Raw genomic sequence first — 22632 nt, 5'->3', positions numbered from 1 at the left:
CAATCCTGCTTCTTGCTTTGCCATTAGAACTTATCTAAGTAAATTTGTTCCCCAATAATGGTAAATCCACTACCTCCATTAACTAAATATAAAGTAATGTGATCATCTATATGTGTATGTATGACTCATTAAAATATTTGTAACAAACCGAACCAAACCAAACCGTATTGGTTTGGTTTGAATTTTTTTTCTAAAAGTCAACCGAACTAAAACAAACCGCACTTCTTTTTCTCTTGCGGTTCGGATGCCTTTTAGCGTCAAAACCGCCCAAACCGCACCGGGAACACCCCTAATACCAATGTATCTGAGGCCTTGAATTTTATCTGTTGGTTGTTTTATCTGGTTGTCTTATCTGTGTGCAGGTGTTCTATTGATTTGGAAGTTTGAAAGTTCATCTAATACAAGTTCATTTAAGACAAGCTCAAGTTTTATCTGATACATGCTTAACTGGATTGTTATATTATGGCTATTGGTTATTCATTTTCTCAAGTGCTTTGACTCATATGATACTATGTTTTGAGGTTAATCCAAATGAAGGAAACTCTTGTGTTAATTTGTTTGAATTCTTCCTGGTTAGATGTTTCTATTCCTTAGCTTCTCTTTCTTTTCAAAACTTTTTTTTTCAACCTTAAACTCTTTTGCAATAAACCATGACTTTGTTAAGTGATTGTCAAATATTTTCTTAAATAAATGCTAAAACATTCTAAGCATATCAAAACTCTTTCAAAAATCATAAAAAAACACAAACCTTATTCAAATCTTTTGTCATTTGATTTTTCATTTTAAAATCTTTTTCTCAAGACTAGGCACGAGTAATCGTCATAGTTGAGATGTAATTATCCTATCTCCATGATATTGATTGATATGGTGTTGATTCTTTTCCACTTGAAAGAGCTAGTGGCATACTTGTTGATCTCTATCCAAGTTAGAGCCCGTCTTTTATTGTGATGCAAAGATCCATCTGTTCTCATGTTCAAGGTTGACTAGTTGAGTTTTCTCCTTTAAGATAAAAAAGTCTCTTCATTTAAAATCAATCAAAATAAACCATTTTGTTTTCTTTGTAAGCATAACTACAAATGCTCTGACTTATCCATTGCACAGAGGAGGTATCTAGGCACAAGATGCGACGTCTTGCCGAGCATAGATAAAAACCATAAAAAATATTCTTTTCTCATCGCATCAATATTTTGCACTCAACTCTTTCTTTTAACACTCAATTTTAAAAAGGTTCCTGTGGAGTACCGCAGATGTGAGGGGTGCGAATACCTTCCCCTTGCATAACCAACTCTCGTATCCTTTCTCTTTGTTTTATTAGGTTTGTTTTAAAACTTCTTTGGATTTTATTCGCTCTTTTCACATTCCTTTGGAAACAACAAATAACGATGGCGACTCTTGCTTTATTTGTGAGTTATGTTAATCAATAGCTTACTTTCAACTTTCCGCCACAATAGGAGGATTTTCAACAAACTAGGGGAAGTTGTTCTAATTGGAATAATTAGGGTTCTCTCTCCATCTAGGAGTATAGGTGTTGGAGTAATGATTTCCTCATAGAGCATTGTTTATGTAACTATTCATCTTAGCTATGTTCTCCCGTTGAAATCACCGAGCATGTAGTACCAGTGTAGTCAACGACTCCACAAATCTCACGGGTTAGGGAAGGAGGTTTTACAATTCTTACACTTATTTTATCAAAATTCTAGAAGAATGCGTCAACTTTAGCATTTTTAAGGTTGTATAAGACATCTACCTCATATTTGTCTTGCTTTTCAAGTGCTCGCTTAGTAATGTTACAGGTGCTTCCTCATTGATAATGGTTTGTGTGATATCCTTTATAAGGCTATAAGCTTGGTGTATATTCTTATTCATGAGAGATCTGCATGTAGGTGCGCTTACTGCCATTCACATGGTGTAGAATATACCATTGTAAAAGGTGTGGATTGTCAACTATCGTTCAAGTCCATGATGGGGATATAACCTCAACATTTCCTTAAATCGCTCTCATGATTCATAGAGCATTTGTCTATCTTTTTAAGTAAAACTGGTTATTTGATTTCTCAGTATGGTTGTTTTACTTGGCAAGAAATATCTAATTAGGAAAGCAATTTTCAACTTCCCATGTCGTAATGGAATCAAAAGGCAAGGATTGTAGCCACGCCCTGACTCTATCCCTTAACAAGAAAGGAAAAATTCTTAGTTGGATAGCATTAATGGTTCCCCGTTCATTTTAAAAGTGTAGAAATAGACAGATGCAAGTTCAGATCATCTGTCAGAGAATCGGAAAATGGATTCTGTTATACCATGGACAACAGGTAAGCTCAAAATTATTTGCATCTACAGTAGAATTTAGAATATTGGAATGATGTTATGTATTGTTTGGGGACGCGTAGTCCTTCACAATGCGGTTAATTTTATGCGTCTCATGTAAAAATCGTTCAATAACGAGAATTGGTTGAACAAGATCCCCAACACTACAAGATCTTCGCATTCAACCAAAAACAAGAAAATTTGAAAGAAAAATAAATACTAGAAAAAAATTCTTTAATTTAATAGATGAAATCAGAAAAATCAATATCTAAAGCAGTCTCCGACAATGAAGCTAAAAACTAATGAATCATCTACTTTTGTAGAGTTAATTAATTTGTTTAAGACATTTAAGAAAAACTATCTTTTTGAAATACAAAAATTTCTCAGTTAAAGTTAAAGCAAAGACATGTTCATGTCTTGGTTTAAACGTATGACCTTTTAGTTTGGATATCAGTCCTCATCTTTCAGTGTATCGATTGATATTTGATAATATCTCTACTTTCATAAAAATCTAAAAGATCGGAGCAATGATATAATTTTTTATACTCACTCATGGTATTAGAAAACGCAAGTATAGTGTTAAACATAAACATATTCATAAATATAAAGTAAAGAATGATACTGAGATGACCAGAACTTGAAATAGCCAATAAAAGTAAAATACAACAGTGCTTGTTCTTCCCATTACAAGGAAATAAAAGGTAGAGATATCTAAAATCAGCATAGTGTATTGAGATTAAGAGAGGGTTAAACTCATGTTTACAACTTGTTTATATAACCCTCCAGACCTAATCATGCATTCTTAATTTAGCCTTACCTCATCAATTCATAACAATTAAGAAGTAGAAAAGCCTAAAAATAAAACGGCAAAACAACATAACTCCAAAGGTCACCGGGGCCATTACGGCTAGGAGTGTGCATGGATCATAAACCAAACCAAACCAAATTATATATATGGTTTGGTTTGGATCTTAAAACTGTTTCTATAAAACCGGTTTGGTTTTTTAAAACCGGTTTACATATGGTTCAATCCAGTTTTAAACCAGTTTTTAAAATTAAAACCAATTTTTAAAAAACCGGTTTTAAATCAGTTTTTCTCAAAGCCGATTTTTTACTTACTTAAAAAAAAAAACAGTTTTAAAACCAATTTTATAAAAAAAACCAGTTTTATAAACCAGTTTCCATCTTCAGCAATAAGCATAACTCCGCCTACTGATATAGCAAAAATGATATTTCCATCTCTTGATCAAAATATTAAAATTAAATTCTATGAATAATATGCAACGACTAACTAAAAATTTGTAGGTTTATCGTCACTTAATCAAAATACAAGCCAACATGTATTGTCGAATAACACTAAAAATTCTACATGACGTCCTTCTAATGTTATTATATATACACTTAACATAGTGATAGCAAATTGGAACATAAAAAATATACAAACTAAAACAACACAGAAGAGAAAGTTTTTTTTCACTAGTATTTAATTTTTCTAATCTGATGAGTGATACAATGCAACATTGCATGCCTTTATATAGTGCTTATACGGCGGTAATTAAATCACGGTGTGGTACTAGCTGCAACTAGCTGGTAGTCTATCTTACTAGTTGCAAACTTATCAATTAAGCAAAATAGCCATGACTTAGTATTAAGCAAAATAGCCATGACTTAGTAGTTAAGAAAATATCTAAATATCTTCTATCTAATTCTAGAATTTATTCTAACAATTCTAGAATTCTTCAAAGCAATTCTAAAATATAATTTCTTTCCACTTGATTTAATTCCAACACATAGTTTAAAAATTAATTAATTTTATCTAATTTATTTTATGAGAGTAAAAATGAGAATCGTATATATATTTGAATGATATGTTATGTATGTACTAATACATAGGTTGTTTTGTAGATTAACCAATTAAAATTCACATTGAAATGAAATAAACAATGCAAGTGGGGGTTATCTTAGTTTATGTAGATTAAAGTTGATGCTACTTAACAATGGATTTTGGAGTATACCCATACTTAAACCGGTTTGTAATTGGTTTTTTTAATGGGCCACCAGTTTGTAAACATAAATTTGGGCTGGACTTTTAAATGTGGTTTTATTTGGATAGTAATTTGGTTCTTGGTTACCGGTTATTTTGCACACCCCTAATTACGGCCGTAATGCTCATTGCGAATTGGCCTGTCAAAATCTCTGTTTCATTAATCAGTTATTACTAGCTTAATCTTTTCATTAACTAGATTGCCGGCCCGTGCTTCGCACGGGTATATTTGAAATAAAATTACATTTTTTCGTAACAATTGATATTTAATTTTTTATTTGCATTTAAATTTATTTTGTAGGCCATTTAAATTATGTTTGTAATTAAAATATTAATTTTTTAATATGAAAGACAATAAATTAGAAAAAAAAAATTACTTTTTAGTTAATTATATGTGAGATTAAATTACACATATTTATATTATATCTACTTTCATAGACATATTACTTTGACCTTTATTTGTATAAAAATTAAATTAAATTTATAGTATTAATTTTGAGGCTATATATATAACTGTGTGTTGCACGTGTTTTAAGATAATATAAACTTTTTCATTCAATGAAAAAATATAAATAAAAATTGATGACATTAATATATGATTGTATATAAATGTTTCTTTCTCATTTATTTGATTTCTTTTTACCTTTTTTATTACTGTTATGTTACTTTTTTCAAATATTATATTCTCATTATTTTCCTACTTACATATTTATCATTCTCATTATATCACGTGAATCAGAAATACATTTTTTATTGAAAAATGATACATTTTTTGTATTATTAGATTCTTCATTTTTGTTTATCGAAGATCTCCAATAAATTTAAATCAAATACACATTTTTCTCAAAGATTACTATTAAAAATATACTTACATAAGCTGCAACTTTTCTCATGATTTTCAAGTAATAAGGATGCAAAACTAATATGAGTTTTCTTTATCCTCTTCTTTTTGCTCACATAACAAAAATAATTATATTAAAAAAAACAATAAAAAGAAAAGAAAATCATAAAATTAGATAGAGAAATATTATATTGATGCTCAAAACAAATTATTAGAAAACATCATAGAAAAATATTTAAATTATTTATAGGATAAATAAAGTGGATTCTTTAACTTGGAACATAAATCAAATTCATTAGCTAGCCTGCAACGTAAATTAAAAAATAATTAAAATATAAGGGAGCTCTCAGAAAAAGTAATCAAAATATCAATATAAATGAAAAATAGATCTTGTAACAAAGAAAAGAAGAAGAAAAGTGGTAGGTTAGGTGGTAGATGTAACCTATTTATATTGAATAAAACATTTCTTATTGAAGAAATTGAAAAGATCAAAAAACACCACCATAAAAAACATTTAATGAGGTACCGTTTATTTTCAATAATGTTTTATATAGAAGTTATACTTAATAATTGTAAATTATTAGTCTGTTATAAATCTAATAGTAAATTATATGGATTATATTTAAATGTATTAAAATGTTACACATAAATTTATTAGTTATAATGAATTAAAATAAATTAGTTATAATAATATAAAATAAATTAGTTTTAATTAGCTCTAATAATATAAAAATATTACCCATTAAAATAATTAGTTATAATGCTTTAAATAAAATATCATTTGAATTATTGATTTATATAAATTGTATGAAATTTTTTAAAATTATTATGTTTATTATTATTGTTGTTATTTTAATCATTATTATTTTATTCATATAAATTATTTATTTATATACTTTATTAAAAATTAATATATATTAAAATTGTATTTATATTTTTTATATACTATTATTGCAAAATAGATAAATACTTATAATTTTTATAAATCATATTACTTTTAATCGTAGTATCTGAATAATATATAATTATTATTATAATAATTGATAATAATAATAATTATAATAATAATAATTATTATTATTATTATTATTATTTTGTTATTAGATGAATATTATATTATAACTTATTAATTATATTATTATTGTTAATTGTGATGATTGAATATTATATTATTATTATTATTATTATTAATATTTTAATCGTAGTAGCTGAATATTATATTATATTATTACTATTATTTTTATAATTTTTTTTAATATTATATGAGTATTATAATTTATTATTCATATTAGTATTGTTGTAATTTATTGGTCTGTTATAAATATAATAGTAAATTATATTAATCATTTTTAAAATTTTTAAAAACTTACACATAAATTAATTAATTATAATGATTTAAATAAAATTTCATTTGAATTATTGATCTATATACGATGTATGAATTTTTTAAAAATTATTCTGTTTATTATTATTATTATTATTATTATTTTGTTTATTTATATAAAATATTTAACTATATACTTTTTAAAAAATTAATACTATTATTTTTTAGTGGTATATGAATATTATATAATATTATTATTATCATAATTAATAATTAGATTATATTTTTAATAATTAATATTTATCTTAATCATAGTAGATGAATATTATATTATATTATTATTATTTTAATTTTTATTATTACATGAGTATTATATTATAATTTATTGTTTATATTATTATTTTTAATAGTGATGGCAGAATATTATTATTATTATTATTATTATTATTATAATTTTATTGTAATTATTTTAATTATAATTATAATTATTATGTTTATTATTATTAGAATAATTTATAAAATATAAAAAGTAATTTAAAGTTTTATAGTATTTAATGATAATATAAGTTGTAAAATTTTAGCTACATTTAGAAAAATATAAAATATTTACTTATATAAAATATTAAAAATAATTGGAAACTTAATATAGAATTATATAGAATTATATATATATATATATATATATATATATATATATATATATAATTCAAAGAATGATTATAAATTATAAATAATGATAATTTTAATTAATATGAGAAATTATAAGAGGTTGACATGTCAGCATTTGTGTTATATTAGAATGACATATCAGCATTAGGTTTAGGATTGTACCAAAGATTGTCATCATGACAACCTTACATTTAGATTAAGTAGATTATGACTACTAACTACCTGTTATATCTATGAATCAGCCAACCCCTCGTACTTTATTTTCATGTACATGATTCCAAAATTTGATTAACATAGGAAAATAAACATGGTTGAATGGTATAAGAAAAGGGTTCATTCTATAATGAAAAATAACATATAGATTGGAGTCGTGAATTTAACTCCTAAATAAAAAATATGATCGATAAAGTATGAAAAAAATAATGATATAATTTGCAGCCGGTTGTGATGCATTAACCTTGAGATTTACCGTATAAATAAAACAAAATACTAGTCAAAATTTGTTTCTAAAATAACTATTAGAAAAAGGATCTTCAATGTCATGCGGGTATATATTTTCCACGAAACACCTTCAGTTGACAAACCTAAGCAGACATAATATTATTATTATTTGATACACTATCTTAAGGTTGTTGAATATATTATTCTTATATGATGTTGGCTACCTTCCAATAACCATTCTTATTTTCCTTCCTATAAAACCATCTCACCCTCAAACATCTTTCCACCACAACACTCTTCTTCATATTCCTTTTCTACAACAACTTCTGCAAACTACTAATTAATACTTTGAAACTTATTGCATCAAGATCAAGATGGTAAGTGTATCCGAAATTCGCAAGGCTCAAAGGGCAGAAGGCCCTGCAACTATATTGGCCATTGGCACTGCTAATCCAGCTAACTGTGTTGAACAAAGCACATATCCTGATTTCTACTTTAGAATCACAAACAGTGAGCACAAAACCGAACTCAAACAGAAATTCCAGCGCATGTGTTAGTGTTCTTTTCTTCTATTTATACATTTTTTATGTTATTGGTTTTGGTATTACCTAAAGATTATTGTGCTAACTAATTGCATTTCTTTATAACTACTTCAGGCGATAAATCCATGATCAAGAGGAGATACATGTATCTAACAGAAGAGATTTTGAAAGAAAATCCTAGTGTTTGTGAATACATGGCCCCTTCATTGGATGCTAGGCAAGACATGGTGGTGGTAGAGGTACCTAGACTAGGGAAAGAAGCTGCTGTCAAAGCTATAAAGGAATGGGGACAACCAAAGTCAAAGATTACTCACTTAATCTTTTGCACTACAAGTGGTGTAGACATGCCAGGAGCTGATTATCAACTCACCAAACTGTTAGGTCTTCGCCCGTATGTCAAAAGGTATATGATGTACCAACAAGGATGCTTTGCAGGTGGCACGGTGCTTCGTTTGGCCAAGGATTTGGCCGAGAATAATAAAGGCGCTCGTGTGCTGATTGTTTGTTCTGAAGTCACTGCAGTCACATTCCGTGGTCCAAGCGATACTCATTTGGATAGTCTTGTCGGACAAGCATTATTTGGAGACGGAGCTGCTGCACTTATTGTTGGTTCTGATCCAGTACCAGAAATTGAGAAACCTATATTTGAGATGGTTTGGACTGCACAAACAATTGCTCCAGATAGCGAAGGAGCCATAGATGGACACCTTCGTGAAGCAGGGCTAACATTTCACCTTCTTAAAGATGTTCCCGCGATTGTCTCAAAGAACATTGGTAAAGCATTAGTTGAGGCTTTCCAACCATTGGGAATTTCCGATTACAACTCAATCTTTTGGATTGCACACCCTGGTGGACCAGCAATTCTCGATCAAGTAGAGCAAAAGTTAGCCTTGAAACCTGAAAAGATGAAGGCTACTAGAGAAGTTCTTAGTGAGTATGGAAATATGTCAAGTGCATGTGTTTTGTTTATCTTAGATGAAATGAGAAAGAAATCTATTCAAAATGGACTAAAGACAACAGGAGAAGGACTTGAATGGGGTGTGCTATTTGGCTTTGGACCTGGACTTACCATTGAAACTGTTGTTTTGCGTAGTGTGGCTATATGAGATGCTTAACTATTTTATTTTCATGTATTGCATTCAAATTTTCTTGATTTTTATGTCAGGATGAAAAAATCATCCAATGTTCCAAATGTAACATCATATTGAAATAATTTTTTTTAATAAGCAATTGATTATAACACACCGCACTAGGGGTGCAACCCTTACAACAAGATCACACTAAGAATTTTATACAAGATAATGGCAATTTATACCAATCATAAAAGTTAATCCGACTTGGAAGTTCCTTATAACTAGCCCATCTCCATGAAAAATACAAGATATTTGATATCACCTCATCGAAGCTAAAGATACCGTTATCAAAAATGATTGTATTTCTCATTTTCCAAATACACCAAATCAAAGCTATCCATATAGTATTAAGAATAACTTTAATTTTGGTGTTTTTCACCTTTTCTTGAATACTCCCAAAGCTCTTGAAGTCATCATGAGAAAGATTACCAACATTACCCAACCACATGTAAATTCTACTCCACACCGCCTTTGTGACATGGCAATGGTAGAAAAGGTGATCCAAATTTTCCGGTTGATTATCGCAAAAAGGACAATCTATGGAAGTAAGAGTAGACACACCTCTATCGACGAGTTGAACTTTTAGCGGTAGTCTATTGATGAAGAATCTCCAAGTAAAAATCTTGATCTTTGCCGGGATGGTTGTCTTCCAAATGACATCCAACATCTTGATAATAGGAGGGGGCCAAGCTAGATCCTTTGCGTTAGACACCAAATGTGAAACACTTGAAACCGTGAAAACTCCATTTGAGTTTAGGTTCCAATGGAAATCATCCATTTCCAAATTGTTCGTCACCATTCCTTGAATCATCGTTTTCAACTCCCTTAATTCCTCGCCAAGTACCGTGGCCATTGCGGATAATATGGTGGAGGAGGCGATCGGAACCGATGAGTTCAAAACATCCACACCAAAAATGCTTTCTAAGTTCCACGTAATTTCACCTTGGTTAAGAATGATGAGATCACTCACCGCACATAGTTTGTTGGTTGTGCGATCGAACAAATGCGGGAAAGAAACACGGAGCGGTTTATCATCCACCCAATAACTATTCCAAAAAAGGATGTTATTTCCTTTCTTGAACTCACATCTAACCCAATCGTTGAACCCTTCACCCAAATCATCCTCTTTGGCGTCATTAAGAACAATGTCTCTCCACCATCTAGAATCATCCCGATTTAAGAAATCCTTGCTAGAAGCTAAGACTTTTATTTTCGGATTATGATATCTCAATAGTAGAAACCTACTCCATATTGCCTTGTCTTCCTTTAAAATTCTCCACTTCCATTTAAGAAGAAGAGATTTGTTCATTTCTCCCACATCTCTAATGCCTAACCCTCCTTTCTCTTTTGGCTTGCAAACATTCTCCCACTTAACCCAATGAATGCACCTTGCTTTTGCATTCCTGCACCACAAAAAATTGCTAAGACTTCTTATCTCTTGAATGATTTTACTCGGAGCTTTATAGAAGGAAAGGGTAAAAATAGGAATTGCATTAAGAACGGATCCTATTAGAGTCACCCTCCCTCCAATGGATATGTTTATTCCCTTCCAATTAGTAAGTCTTGATTTTATGTTGTCAATCACCTCTTGCCACACCTTCTTCTTATACACACCTTCGCCCACCCAAATGCCAAGGAATTTAAAAGGAAAACAACCTTTTTTGCAAGCAAGAAAAGTTGTCGCCGATTTGATAAACCAATCTCCGATGTGGGTGCCATGAAAATTGCTTTTGTGAAAATTGATCTTCAAACCGAAAACCAATTCAAAGCCTCTCAACAACACTTTTAAGCTCCAAAGATTATCATAAGTAGGTTATCCAAAAATGATGGTATCATCCGCAAATTGAAGTATATCAACAAAATCATTAACTCCATACTTGAAAGGTTTAAATTCTCCCACCTCCACCGATTTCTTAGTTAGAGAGGTTAACCCTTCCATAGCAAGAACAAACAAGAAAGGTGACATGGGATCTCCTTGACGAAGACCTCTTTGAACCTTAAATTCTCTAGTTGCACTCCCATTCACCAACACGGACATAAAATTGGTAAAAACGCTAGATTCCATCCATTTCATCCATCTTTTGCCAAACCCCATTTTCACCAATATCCACCTTAGGTAATTCCAAGAAATTGAGTCATATGCCTTTTCAAAATCCACTTTGAGTAATAAGCACCCCTTCTTCTTCCTTTTTGCCCAATCGAGAATTTCGTTAACCATTAGAACCCCATCCATCATGCTTCTTCCCGGGACAAAAGCGGTTTGATTAGGAGAAACCAACTTGTCCACAACACCTCTCATCATAGCCACTAGAATTTTTGCAATGATCTTGTAAATACTCCCCACTAGACAAATGGGGCGGTATTCAAACAAGTCTTGCGGATTCTTCTTTTTAGGAATAAGAGCAAGGAAAGAGGAAGTAATGGATTTAACAAGAGTACCTTTATTATAGAAGTCATTACAACACTTCATGACGTCTTCTTTAATGATGTGCCAATACTTTTTGTAAAACTCCAAAGAGAAACCATTCGGCCCCGAACTCTTGTTGCCATCACAAGACCAAATAGCTTCCTTCACTTCGTCTTCTTCGAAAGGATTTTCCAAATCCGAAGAGTCTTCCAAAGATAAAGTGTTGAAATTGATCCCTCTAAGTTCCGGCTTTAAGTGACATTCTTCTTTAAAAAGATTTTCATAATGCTTGAAAGTGCATTCTTTGATTTCATCCACTCCTTCTAATCTTCCCGCCAAAGAATCAATGGAGCAAATAGCATTTCTTCTTCTTCTTTCTTTTAAGGAGTTATGGAAATAACGGGTGTTATCATCGCCTTCGGAAAGCCAAAGTTGTCTCGACTTTAGCCTAAGAATACCTTCTCTCTTGTGGATATTATCCCAAAATTCCTCCTCCACTTTTGCTCTTTTCAAAACCACATCTTCCGGAGCGTTACCTGCAAAATGAACAACCATGTTATCCAAAGAGCGCAACTCTTTCCCATCTTTGTTGATTTTGAGATCTATCCATCCATAGACATTCTTGTTCCACCAAGCTAAACGGTTTTTGAGAATTTTCAACTTTTCGACCAAGCAATAATCTCCTCTTCCTATGACCACAATATTTTTCCATTCCTCCTTCACAAAATTATCGAAATCCTCATGTTTGGACCACATATTGTTGAATTTAAAAGGTTTGGGACCCCAATCCTTTCTATTGTCTTTCAACCAAATTGGAGCATGATCGGACACGTCCCTCTCGCCAATGTATTGACCTTCCACCTTCCAATCATCTACAAAGCAATCTGATAAAAGAAATCTATCTAACCTACTCATTGACTTGCCAATACTATTTATTCATGTGAACTTGCCTCCTATAGTAGGTAGATCCACCAACTCCATTTCCTCAATGAACTCATTAAAAAGCATTATCTCCCTCCTATAGCTCCGGCTTGATCTCCCGATTCTTTCTTCCAAAGAAGTGATAGCATTAAAATCTCCTCCTATGCACCAAGCACCTTTAATATTGTTTTTTTTGAACTCACATAACCTATCCCAAGACCTCTTCCTCAACATTATGTCACAAGAAGCATACACGTTCACAAAGTAAATGAGTTTATCATCCTTCTCCACACAAAGACCTAAGAAACCATCTCCTCGGAAGCTAAAGATTAGATTGAAGAGATCCTTTTTCCACATCGTAAGTATTCCTCCCGACGCCCCGTTGGCATCCAAGTACGACCACTCCACTTGATTGTCTCCCCACAATTCTTTCACAACATTACACTCTATGCCACTTAACTTTGTCTCTTGAATAAAACAAATGTCAACATCTCCTTTTTGAATATGATAGCCAACTCTCTTCCTCTTGGCCCGACTTCCTCCTCCTCTTATATTTAAGGAAAAAATAATCATGGAGGTGTTCGTTTATTTATCCCCTTTGACACGTCTTCCCCTTTGATGTCCCTTGCATCCATTTCCTTAACTTTAGCTATTGTATCGAATTTATCGGAGATGTTTTTAATGCCAATCTTGACCATTGAATTCCACAGCCCCTCAGCCGCCTTATTCAACACTCCATGTTCTATTCTTTTATTGCAATTTGTGATGTCGGCACTAGAGATAGATTCGCAAGTTAAAGGTAAACCTTCAGACAAGTAATTGGGCTTTAAGAAACGTTTGTTCTTGCTGAGTTGAGGAGAAGCTCCCGTCAGTAAACAATCCTTCCCTTCTTGAATACGATTCTCCACTGGAAAGATGAAATTGTCTGCTTGATCCCCTAAATCCAATATCTCTCTAATTTTCTTCCTAGCTTTTTTGCAATTTTTTACCCTCTGACAATGATCATCAAAGCATAAAATATGTTTCCCTTTGATGTTTGATTCCTTTTTCTTGAAGTTCCTAACCACCTTCCTAATCGGCACCGCAAAATTCCTCGAGCCAATTGTTACGTTCCTTAATTTTTTATCCCCCCCCCCCCCCCCTTGCATGCATGTGTTTTCGCCTTCCAAACTATTCTGAACCACACGTGTTTCTTGGCCCATTGGTGAAGTCAAAACGTTTTCCCCTTGGCCCACAATAGGAGTTATCACATGCATACCTAGGCCCACTTGAGGAAGTGAGTGGCCCACATCTGCAGCGTTCCCTTTTGAATAAGATGAGTGGCCCACTTTTGAAACTGCAGCGCTCACATTTGAATTTTCATTCTGTTCCTGCGCCATGCCAACCGTATTGGGGTCCACCACTAATACTTTCTCCAAGCCACACGCTTTAACACTAGCCTTGACCTCTTCTTTGTCCTTTAGTTCATAAAGTCTATTTGCAATTAAAATACCACCTGGGCCCACCGTTTCTATTTCCTTATTAAAAGTACTCTTCACCCCAAACCCTTGAATCACTTCTACCTCTCTGCTTAGAGAATTCATCGAAATGGCATCTGATGTGTTAAGTCCTTCTGAAAAGCTAGCAAGGTTATCCCTTAAAAGATCATTGCAATTAATGTTAGCTGCAAATCCTCTTCTGCTCTGAGATCCGTTGCGTTTCTTTTGCAGGTTATCCGCCCCTATGTCAACATCATATTGAAATAATAAAATTGTAATCTGTTTTATATTCAAAATATATTTATTTATTTAAAAATATATCATTTATATTTAAGAAATAAATTGAATTTTAGAATATACAAACAACCATACTAAATAAAATCTTTAATAGTGCCTTTTTAATAGGACTAGACCAAATGTAATAAATAATTATTTTGTTATATTTTAAACTTAGACGTGTATTGTAAATGTGAATTGAATTTCCTAAAGCTTGTTCTGAATTGAATTTTGATGTTGTTGGATTGCATGGGGTAGGTAGTACTTGTAAGTCATTATCAAGTTTGAAGAGTAGTCGAAAATTATTTGTTCCTCTTTATGTAAATTTTGAAAGGACTAATACGCTTTAACATTTTTCTATAAGCAAAGAAGAAGATTGGACTAATGATGACCCCCATGGCATGAATGACCAACCATGCGCATATCTCTATCACCATAAACGATAGGAAATGGGGTCTCTAAGTCAATGGCAATCTCAATCTTAACCTTAACATATTCCAAAAGTAATTTTATGTTGTGGATTAGATCACCTTCAATGTTGTACAATTGTCCATGTGTAAAAATATGGTGCTTTGGCAATACTAAATAGTTTTTAACCGACGATATAGCCAAAATTATTAATGAATGAATATACATGTAAAAACCAATTACCTCATCTCATAAATGTTTCTCATAAGATGTAGATTGCATGTATCCCAAAACTGTTGAGGTTATGACACTCTCGCCCAATGCTCTCATATTATTGACTTCTCATGAGTATTGTCTTCCCATTTCATTATTTTCTTCTTCATGCACATTCTCTCTTTCATTGGGTACTCGAATCATAACATACAATTCTAAAATTTTGAAAAGAATTGGTAGTAAAATCACACTTTCAAGAAAGAATCAATGCCCTAGACCCATAACATGCTCTGAGTACTGCATGCGACTTAGATCATGCCCTATACTCTTGAACACAATGTGCATTCGGCAGAAATTGCGATGATTGTGTTCGATACACACAAGATTAAAAAAATGAACTAATGTAATAGCCAAAACATAAAATAATACAAAAACATAAACATAAAAAAGTTAGTGTATCTGCAATTCCATTGCATTTTTTTTCAACATCTATGAACCGCATCTCTAATATTGTCATCTTCATCCGATATATTTTAGTCTTTGCTCATTCGAGCTTCCACCCATATATATATATATATATATATATATATATATATATATATATATATATATATATATATATATATATATATATATATATATATATATATATATATAACCGAATTCGTTGACACTATGTGTAAGTCTAAATGACTTACACCAAATTTCAGCCGTTAATAAGAATACATCAAACGATCATATATTAAATGAAATTAAAAAAAAAAAATAGATGACCATTTATTTTTTCTAAAAAATAGACTACTTATATGACCGTTTGATTTATTCTTATTAACGGTTGAGATTTGGCGTAAGTCATTTATACTTACACCTGGTGTCAACGGATCCTGCCCCCCCCCCCCCCCCCCCCCCCCCCCCCGCTCTCTCTCTCTCTCTCTCTCTCTATATATATATATATATATATATATATATATATATATATATATATATATATATATATATATATATATATACATACAAGCACATTAGATATTATACTGGTCAATAAGTACTAGTGTGCATGCTTCCCTAGTAACGGGAGGGAGACTAAGGCACCTTAATAGATTTATAACACAATATGGTGGTGAGGACTTGCCCACGGTAGGGGTGTTCATTGGTTCGGGTAAATCCGAACCAAACCATAGTGTTTAGGTTGGACATTTTTCAGTTCGGGCAAGAACCGAAGCAAACCAATGAAATCCAATGGCAATTGGTTCAGGCATTGGATTTTCAATTTTCTACCCGCAAATCCAACCCAACCCAACTATAGTTAATTGTCATGAAAATTACTACCAAACATTCAACTTCAAGAAGAAAAAAGTGAAATATTGTATGTGGACAAGTTATGCTATTTTAATAGAGCTATGAAATACATTAGATATTGTACTAGTCAAAAAAATATAGGTGTGCATGCTTCCCTAGTAACACGAGGGGGACTCAGACACCTTAACATGTTTATAACACAATATGGTGGTGAGGACTTGCCCACTGCGGCGATAAGCCATATACGGTGGTGATTTAGGAGACTTTCTCACATGAGATGAGAGGCCTTGCTGATGACCGGTGATGCTTAGTAGCAAGCGTATAATTTTCGACGTTCGTGTATTAATGCTATAGTGAGTGTTGTGCTTTTTAGGCTATAGAAATGTGTATCATTAGGGTTTCCTCTTCTCATTCAGAGGAAATGTATTTATAGGGGTCTTTAGGACCTAGGGTTTGAGTCACCCTTAGTGGCGTCAACCGCTCCTTTCCTCTTCGGGAAAGTTAATAACCACATATATTTCAGGAGTTAATGGAGACTCCTTCTTTCTTGACTCATGGTCAGAGTTTTCTTTGGGTGGGTCTCTAGGACATCGCCCGGGCGATACAACTCCATGGCGAGGGCGCTCTGGCTTAGGGCTTCAGCAAATATAACACTACATAGTCCCTTAAGCACGAGGACTATTCTAAGGACGAAGTGTTTTTAAACTCTTGGAATGCTCCCCTCTTCATGTCAATGATTTCTCTAGACGTGGTAAGTCCAACAGCTAAGGGAGAGTCCCTCGGCTAACGATATTTATATGTAAATGACGAGTCCCCCCAACTGACGGTAAGTCCCTCGGCTAGGGCGAGCCTCTCAACTGAAGATATCTATAAAAGGTGAGTCCCCTCCCTCAACTAGAGGCGAGTCCCTCAGCTAGGGAGAGTCCTTCAGATGATGTCATTTATAGAAAAGGTGAATGGTCTACGAAAGAGCACGTCTATTTTTAGGTGATGTTCTAAGACATCAAAGCGTCAATCACTTTTGAAAACATGAGGTTTTGAGTGGGAAAAAGGTATGGGTGGTATTCAATGAATGTGCTGAAACACAAGAAATGGGGTTTGAATTAGGTTTTAAGGTTAAAATCAAATTCTTCCCAAGTCAAAAACCAAGAACACAAGAACAAAAGTAAATGACACAATTATTTTTATCCTGGTTCACTGTTAATGAAGTTAATCCAATCCACCCGCTAAGGTTATTTCGCCTTATCAACAAGGATTTAATCCACTATAACCAAACTGATTACAGAAACCACAACAAAGACCAATTGTCACTTGTTGTAAACCAGATAGACTAAATGTCAATGTCTTCTTGAGAATTTTGACTAAATCCCTAGTCTCCTAAGGAACTATCAACTTACAAGTTGAATACAAAGATTATGTGTACAAAGCTGCTTCTTGAAAGCAGATTACACAAGTTTAAATACAATCAAATAACACAAAAGTGTTAAGTAAGTATATGAACAAAAGCTCCCTTGTTGCAAGTTAACGAACCAAATTTCACTTGCTTACAAAACTATACAAAGAAATATCAGAGAGATTTGTGAAGCGTTTCAGCGTAAGTTTTATTGAGTTGTTCGATATTTATTCAAACTTCTAAGTCTTCCTTTTATATCTAAAAAGAAGTCCGTTGAAAGGTAGAATATGAATACTCAATTCCAGTTTTTTGTCCCAACGGTCGATGAGGGAGTGGTCTACAATATAGTACAGAAGTACAGTCCTTGTGCCACCCTATCTAGGTAGTGGAAACATTTGAACGTTGTACTATTTCCTCATGTAAACCAATTTTGATCTTATATTCTAATCTTTAGAGGTTTCTGATAGTTGATGTTGAAGCACGCTTAGAAGGACCAATTCTCGAGTCACCAGAACCTAAATCTTCAGAAGTTGTTCATTCAGAACCTTGTCTTTAGAGTCTTCAACATTTGGTCTTTGAATCTTTAGATCCTAAGCCATTAGAGTATTCAGAACTTATTCATCCAGAACCTTGTCTTCAAAGTCTTCAACATTTGGTCTTCAGAATCTCTTATCTTCAGAATCTTCATAACTTGTCCTTCCAAAACCTTGTCTTCAGAATCTTCTGAACTTGAATAACAAAATCTCAGAGCTAGAGGAGTCCTGAAATGCTCTTCCACGAGAGTTACGATTAGAAGCTCTATCACAAATGTTCATCAGAACCATTGTTATAAATGCATTATAGAACTTGACTGAATCTGTAAACACGCCTAGTTTCTTCCAGAGTCCAAGTGTGTTGAGTTCAGAACCTGATGACATCACATGCCTTTTCTCTAGAGTCAGAACATGTTAGAAAAAGCTACACACTAGACAGAAACCATTAGAGTACTAAATTATTCTATAAGGTATCATGTAATGTTATCATCAAATCCTAAGGCCAGATGCATAACCAAATCTTGTACTTACAATCTCCCCCTTTTTGATGATGACAAAACCATGTATTTTGATGAACAATTTATACTAGGTTTAAATCATGAAAACATCTTCTGAGTTAGCTAAACAGCCCCCCCCCCCCCCCCCCGAGAACTACACTCTCAAAATTCATTTAAGCTCATCTAGATGCTTCCCCTGAGCTTAAGACTTACAAAATAATTGTATAAGAAGGTAGCAGGAAAAGAATACTTCCCTGTTTGCAACTTCATCAGAGTCTGACTAGAAATGTCTGGTTCTTCATCTCAGATTATGGCTTACTATCAGAACACGATGAATTGTCGGAACCTGGTTGTGAATATGCGTTAAGCTTCGGAATTGGGTTCATCTTGACCATGTTCAGAACATTTGAACTTGTTGACTTCTCAGATCTTGTCTAGTCTTCTGACTATCCTTCATATTTTTGTCTGTCTATAAAATTTGAGTAAACTTTTGCAAAACTCCTGAGTCAAACAATGTTAGACGCAAAAATCTCATCTTATACATATCATGTATGGGAAAGATCTTATGAGAATAGATATATCAAAATCATCTTTACCTCTCCCCCTTTGTCAAAAATAAAAGGGTTCAACAAAATAACCAAAAAGATAAAACTTCATTGATTAAAGGATAAAGTACATTTTTTTGAAATAAAGACAAAAGGAAACTAGGTCCAGTAGGACAAAGGAAAATAAAGAGCCTAAGGTTTCCCAGACAGTTTCAAGGAAATATCCTGCAACATCTTCATGATCCCACAGTTCAAAACTCGTTGTTCTTTATGCTTCTGATCTTCCCCTTCGAACCTTTGTTTGACAAAGGCCTTTTCTGTTCTAAACTCTTTTAGAGTTTGTTGATATAGCGCATACACATTACCACAGCCAAATGCAGGTGGCTTCTCAACACCTGAAGTTTCCTTCTTGAGCTGATAGAAGTCCTTAGTGTGATGTCCATTTACCTTATGGAACTTGCACCATCTTATTGGTTCATAACTCATTGCACCCTCCTTAGGAGCAAGTGGTGAAAGGATGTTGTGCAAGTGGAGTACCTCTCACTAGATTTTCTCACGACGAGTGTCAAAGGTGTGAAGTTCTCCATTGCCCTACCGACCCCTTTGAACAGTGATTAGTCCCTTATGAGTGAGGTATAGTTGTTCTTCCTCTAATGGTGCAAGCTCTCGGTGTTGGGAGCGCACTCCTTGATATCGTGTGCCTTCTTTTCGGTGTTGTTTTCCTCGCCTTTTATGTAGCACTCAGCTCTAGTGACCACTTCTGCCAACAACAATGTTGGCTTCTATGCGAGGGATTCGTTTAAGTGTTCCGCCTTAAGTCCATTTTAGAACGCCCCTATAAATGTTTCTTGGTTCGGTGGGACGACCCTGGTGGTGGACTCGTTGAAGCGGGCGAGATAGTCCATCAGCGACTCTGATGGACCCTGGTGTATAATAAACATACTGTTAGTGAACATCTTCCTATCACGGCTGACGGTGAACTGATGTACCTCTTTATTTATCAGCTCATGTAAACTATTGTAAAAGCACGAGGTAAACTCATACACCATCTAAGGAAGGCATCCCTAAAAGTGCAAGATAACAATTTGCATTTCAAAGAATCGTGAGCTCATATGAAGGCCTTTTGTGTATTGATGAAAGCAACGTGTTCTTAAAGACCGCCGCGTCCATCAAACATAACCAAGAAATGAGGTTTGAAATCTATTTTGAACTCACTTCATATATTCTACAATATTGCATCAATATATGTGTTAATACAAATACATTAATTACAAATTATTTTGAAAATAAATTTTGAATTGATGTGCTACATGTATGTCTTCCCAAACAATAATGCAATAAGCCAATATTTTGTTGTCACGTTTTCCTCTCCGGTGTCCAACAATGATTGAAATTAACCGACAAAAGGAGAGCCTAATCAATTAGTTTGATTGCATCTTCTCAAATAGATTGACTTAGTATAATACATTTGATTATTATAATAATAACACCATAATTCAATAGGAATGAATAGTTGTTTTGAGAGCATTAGTCAATTTAATCATTTCAAAATATTAGTTAATTTAATCATTTTTTCAAATTTAGCACCACAACTTCAAAGATTTTTCGCACTAAGAGATCATTCAAATCAATATCTAGTAGATCTATAAGTGGTTTTGATGGATAACTACCTATGAAATATTGTGAGGGAAAGACTATATTTATTTAGGCTTTTGAACTTTAGGCCGAAATTGCTATTGCTATTTTCTAAATTTAAGAGATTAAATTAAATTGATCAGGTCTTACTATTTAGAGTATCCAAATATCAATTTATTTATTCATTGTTGACATTGAAAAGACATGGTTGCACAATATAGAGGTGTAACTACAAATTTTTGTACCATGTCAATCTCATTGTAGCCCTTTCGGCCTTTTATCTCTATAAATTAAAAGCCCAACATAATTAATTGGGTTAGTGCTGATCTTATTTGGTTAGAGAATTTCTTGATTGACTCCTATGGGGTGACCCCCAACGTAAATCTTTAAATACTCCTGTTTCGGAAATGCATTTTTAAAGTAAATTTTTTTTTCAAAATTTTTCCAGAATTCGGAAATGCACTTCTGAAAACATCAAATGGGGTGTTTTCGGAGATGCATTTCCGAAAACAGGGGCGGATCCACTCATGCACCATTGGGGGCTTAAGCCCCCACAAAAAGTTAAAATTTTGTTTTAATATAATTCAATATTTTTTCTAGCCCCCATTAAATTTATAACTTACACATATTCATTTACAATAAATACATATTAATTAATAAATCAATTCAGATTTTTTGTTTATAGTATTTCATTATTCCAATTTACCTTTTTAGATTATTTTAGTAACTTATTATCCAATTAAATTGTCATAAACTCTAATTTATCTCCTTTTCATTCTCTCTTTAATTCTTCTACATTCTCTAATTCTATTATAACAACATAAATTATTTTTATCTCTTTCTTTTGCAACAATTCATGTTTAAGTGTTTAAAATTTAAATATTGTATTTCAAATATCATCTCACTTTATTATAGATCCATAAACTTAACTGATATATAAAATTATATCTTTTATTTAAATAATTTATTTTTTATTTCTCTTCAACAAGTGCAAGTTTATGAAGTGATTTTATTTATTTATTTAATGTTTTTTATAAAATAAATGTGATTAATAACAATTGTAATAGCAAAACATTTTTTGATTAAATAATTTAATGATTGAAATTTTAATAGGTGAACAATTTTTTATTTACATATATAAAAAGATCCATTTTGATTGTGTTGCTAATAAAAAAAATAATTTAACAATTTAAAAAATAAATATTTGAAAAAAAAATAATTATAAATTATATAGTCTTTAATATATTTTTATTATAATATTTTTATCTATCCAGACTATGTGAAATATATTTGTGCCCCCATCAACCAATTTTTCTGGATCCGCCACTGTCCGAAAACACCCCTTTTTTGGGGGTGTTTTTGGAGATGCATTTCCGAAAATACCCCTTTTTTAGGATTTCGGAAGTATACTTCCGAAAAAATGCTAAATGGGTGCAATTAAGTATTTTTTTTTTTAATCTATTCATCATTGTTCCGTGTACCAACTCATCCTTTAATATATTCAATATGATATTTAGACTTCTAGCCATGCAATCCAAAAATCACTATTATATTAATGTGGAACTGGCTGCTGCTGTCTCCACTTTTTCTTTGTCCAAATTTGTTGTTAAATAAGTTGCAAATGTGTCTGCGTCAAATGGCCAGGAACACAACTAGTAGTACACATACTTTCTGGCTTTAATATCCGTGAAAAATAAAAAAGCTATCAACTTCATCTACTAATCACACT

General features: G+C 32.5%; 2 protein-coding genes and 1 non-coding gene across 3 annotated transcripts; 2 read left to right on the top strand and 1 right to left on the bottom strand.

The window, feature by feature from the left end:
- Positions 1-1954: 1954 nt before the first annotated feature.
- LOC131654298 (small nucleolar RNA R71) lies at positions 1955-2061 on the top strand. Its single transcript, XR_009299339.1, has one exon. It is a non-coding gene; the product is annotated as a small nucleolar RNA R71 (small nucleolar RNA).
- A 5804-nt stretch (positions 2062-7865) lies between these two features.
- On the top strand, positions 7866-9585 carry LOC131652381 (chalcone synthase 5-like). Its single transcript, XM_058922227.1, has 2 exons — positions 7866-8175; positions 8280-9585. Exons 1-2 carry the CDS (start codon positions 7998-8000, stop codon positions 9269-9271), a joined length of 1170 nt encoding a protein of 389 aa, XP_058778210.1. The 5' UTR covers positions 7866-7997; the 3' UTR covers positions 9272-9585.
- Positions 9586-12641: 3056 nt separating this feature from the next.
- On the bottom strand, positions 12642-13199 carry LOC131650266 (uncharacterized). The gene has a single exon (XM_058919984.1). The coding sequence runs from the start codon at positions 13197-13199 to the stop codon at positions 12642-12644; it is 558 nt and encodes a 185-aa protein (XP_058775967.1).
- Between the last annotated feature and the right edge of the window lie 9433 nt (positions 13200-22632).

This window comes from Vicia villosa, linkage group LG2 (assembly GCF_029867415.1).
Source record: "Vicia villosa cultivar HV-30 ecotype Madison, WI linkage group LG2, Vvil1.0, whole genome shotgun sequence".
Lineage (NCBI taxonomy): Eukaryota > Viridiplantae > Streptophyta > Magnoliopsida > Fabales > Fabaceae > Vicia > Vicia villosa.
The sequence above is the reverse complement of the archived record's forward strand: the minus strand, read 5'-3'. Positions and strand labels throughout refer to the sequence as shown.

Excerpts from the sequence above, each read along its gene's own strand:
- LOC131652381 (XM_058922227.1), top strand. The coding sequence starts at position 7,998 with ATGGTAAGTGTATCCGAAATTCGCAAGGCTCAAAGGGCAGAAGGCCCT. Across the intron at positions 8,176-8,279 it reads ACAGAAATTCCAGCGCATGT|GCGATAAATCCATGATCAAG; the intron begins GTTAGTGTTCTT and ends TAACTACTTCAG.
- LOC131650266 (XM_058919984.1), bottom strand. The coding sequence starts at position 13,199 with ATGATTATTTTTTCCTTAAATATAAGAGGAGGAGGAAGTCGGGCCAAG.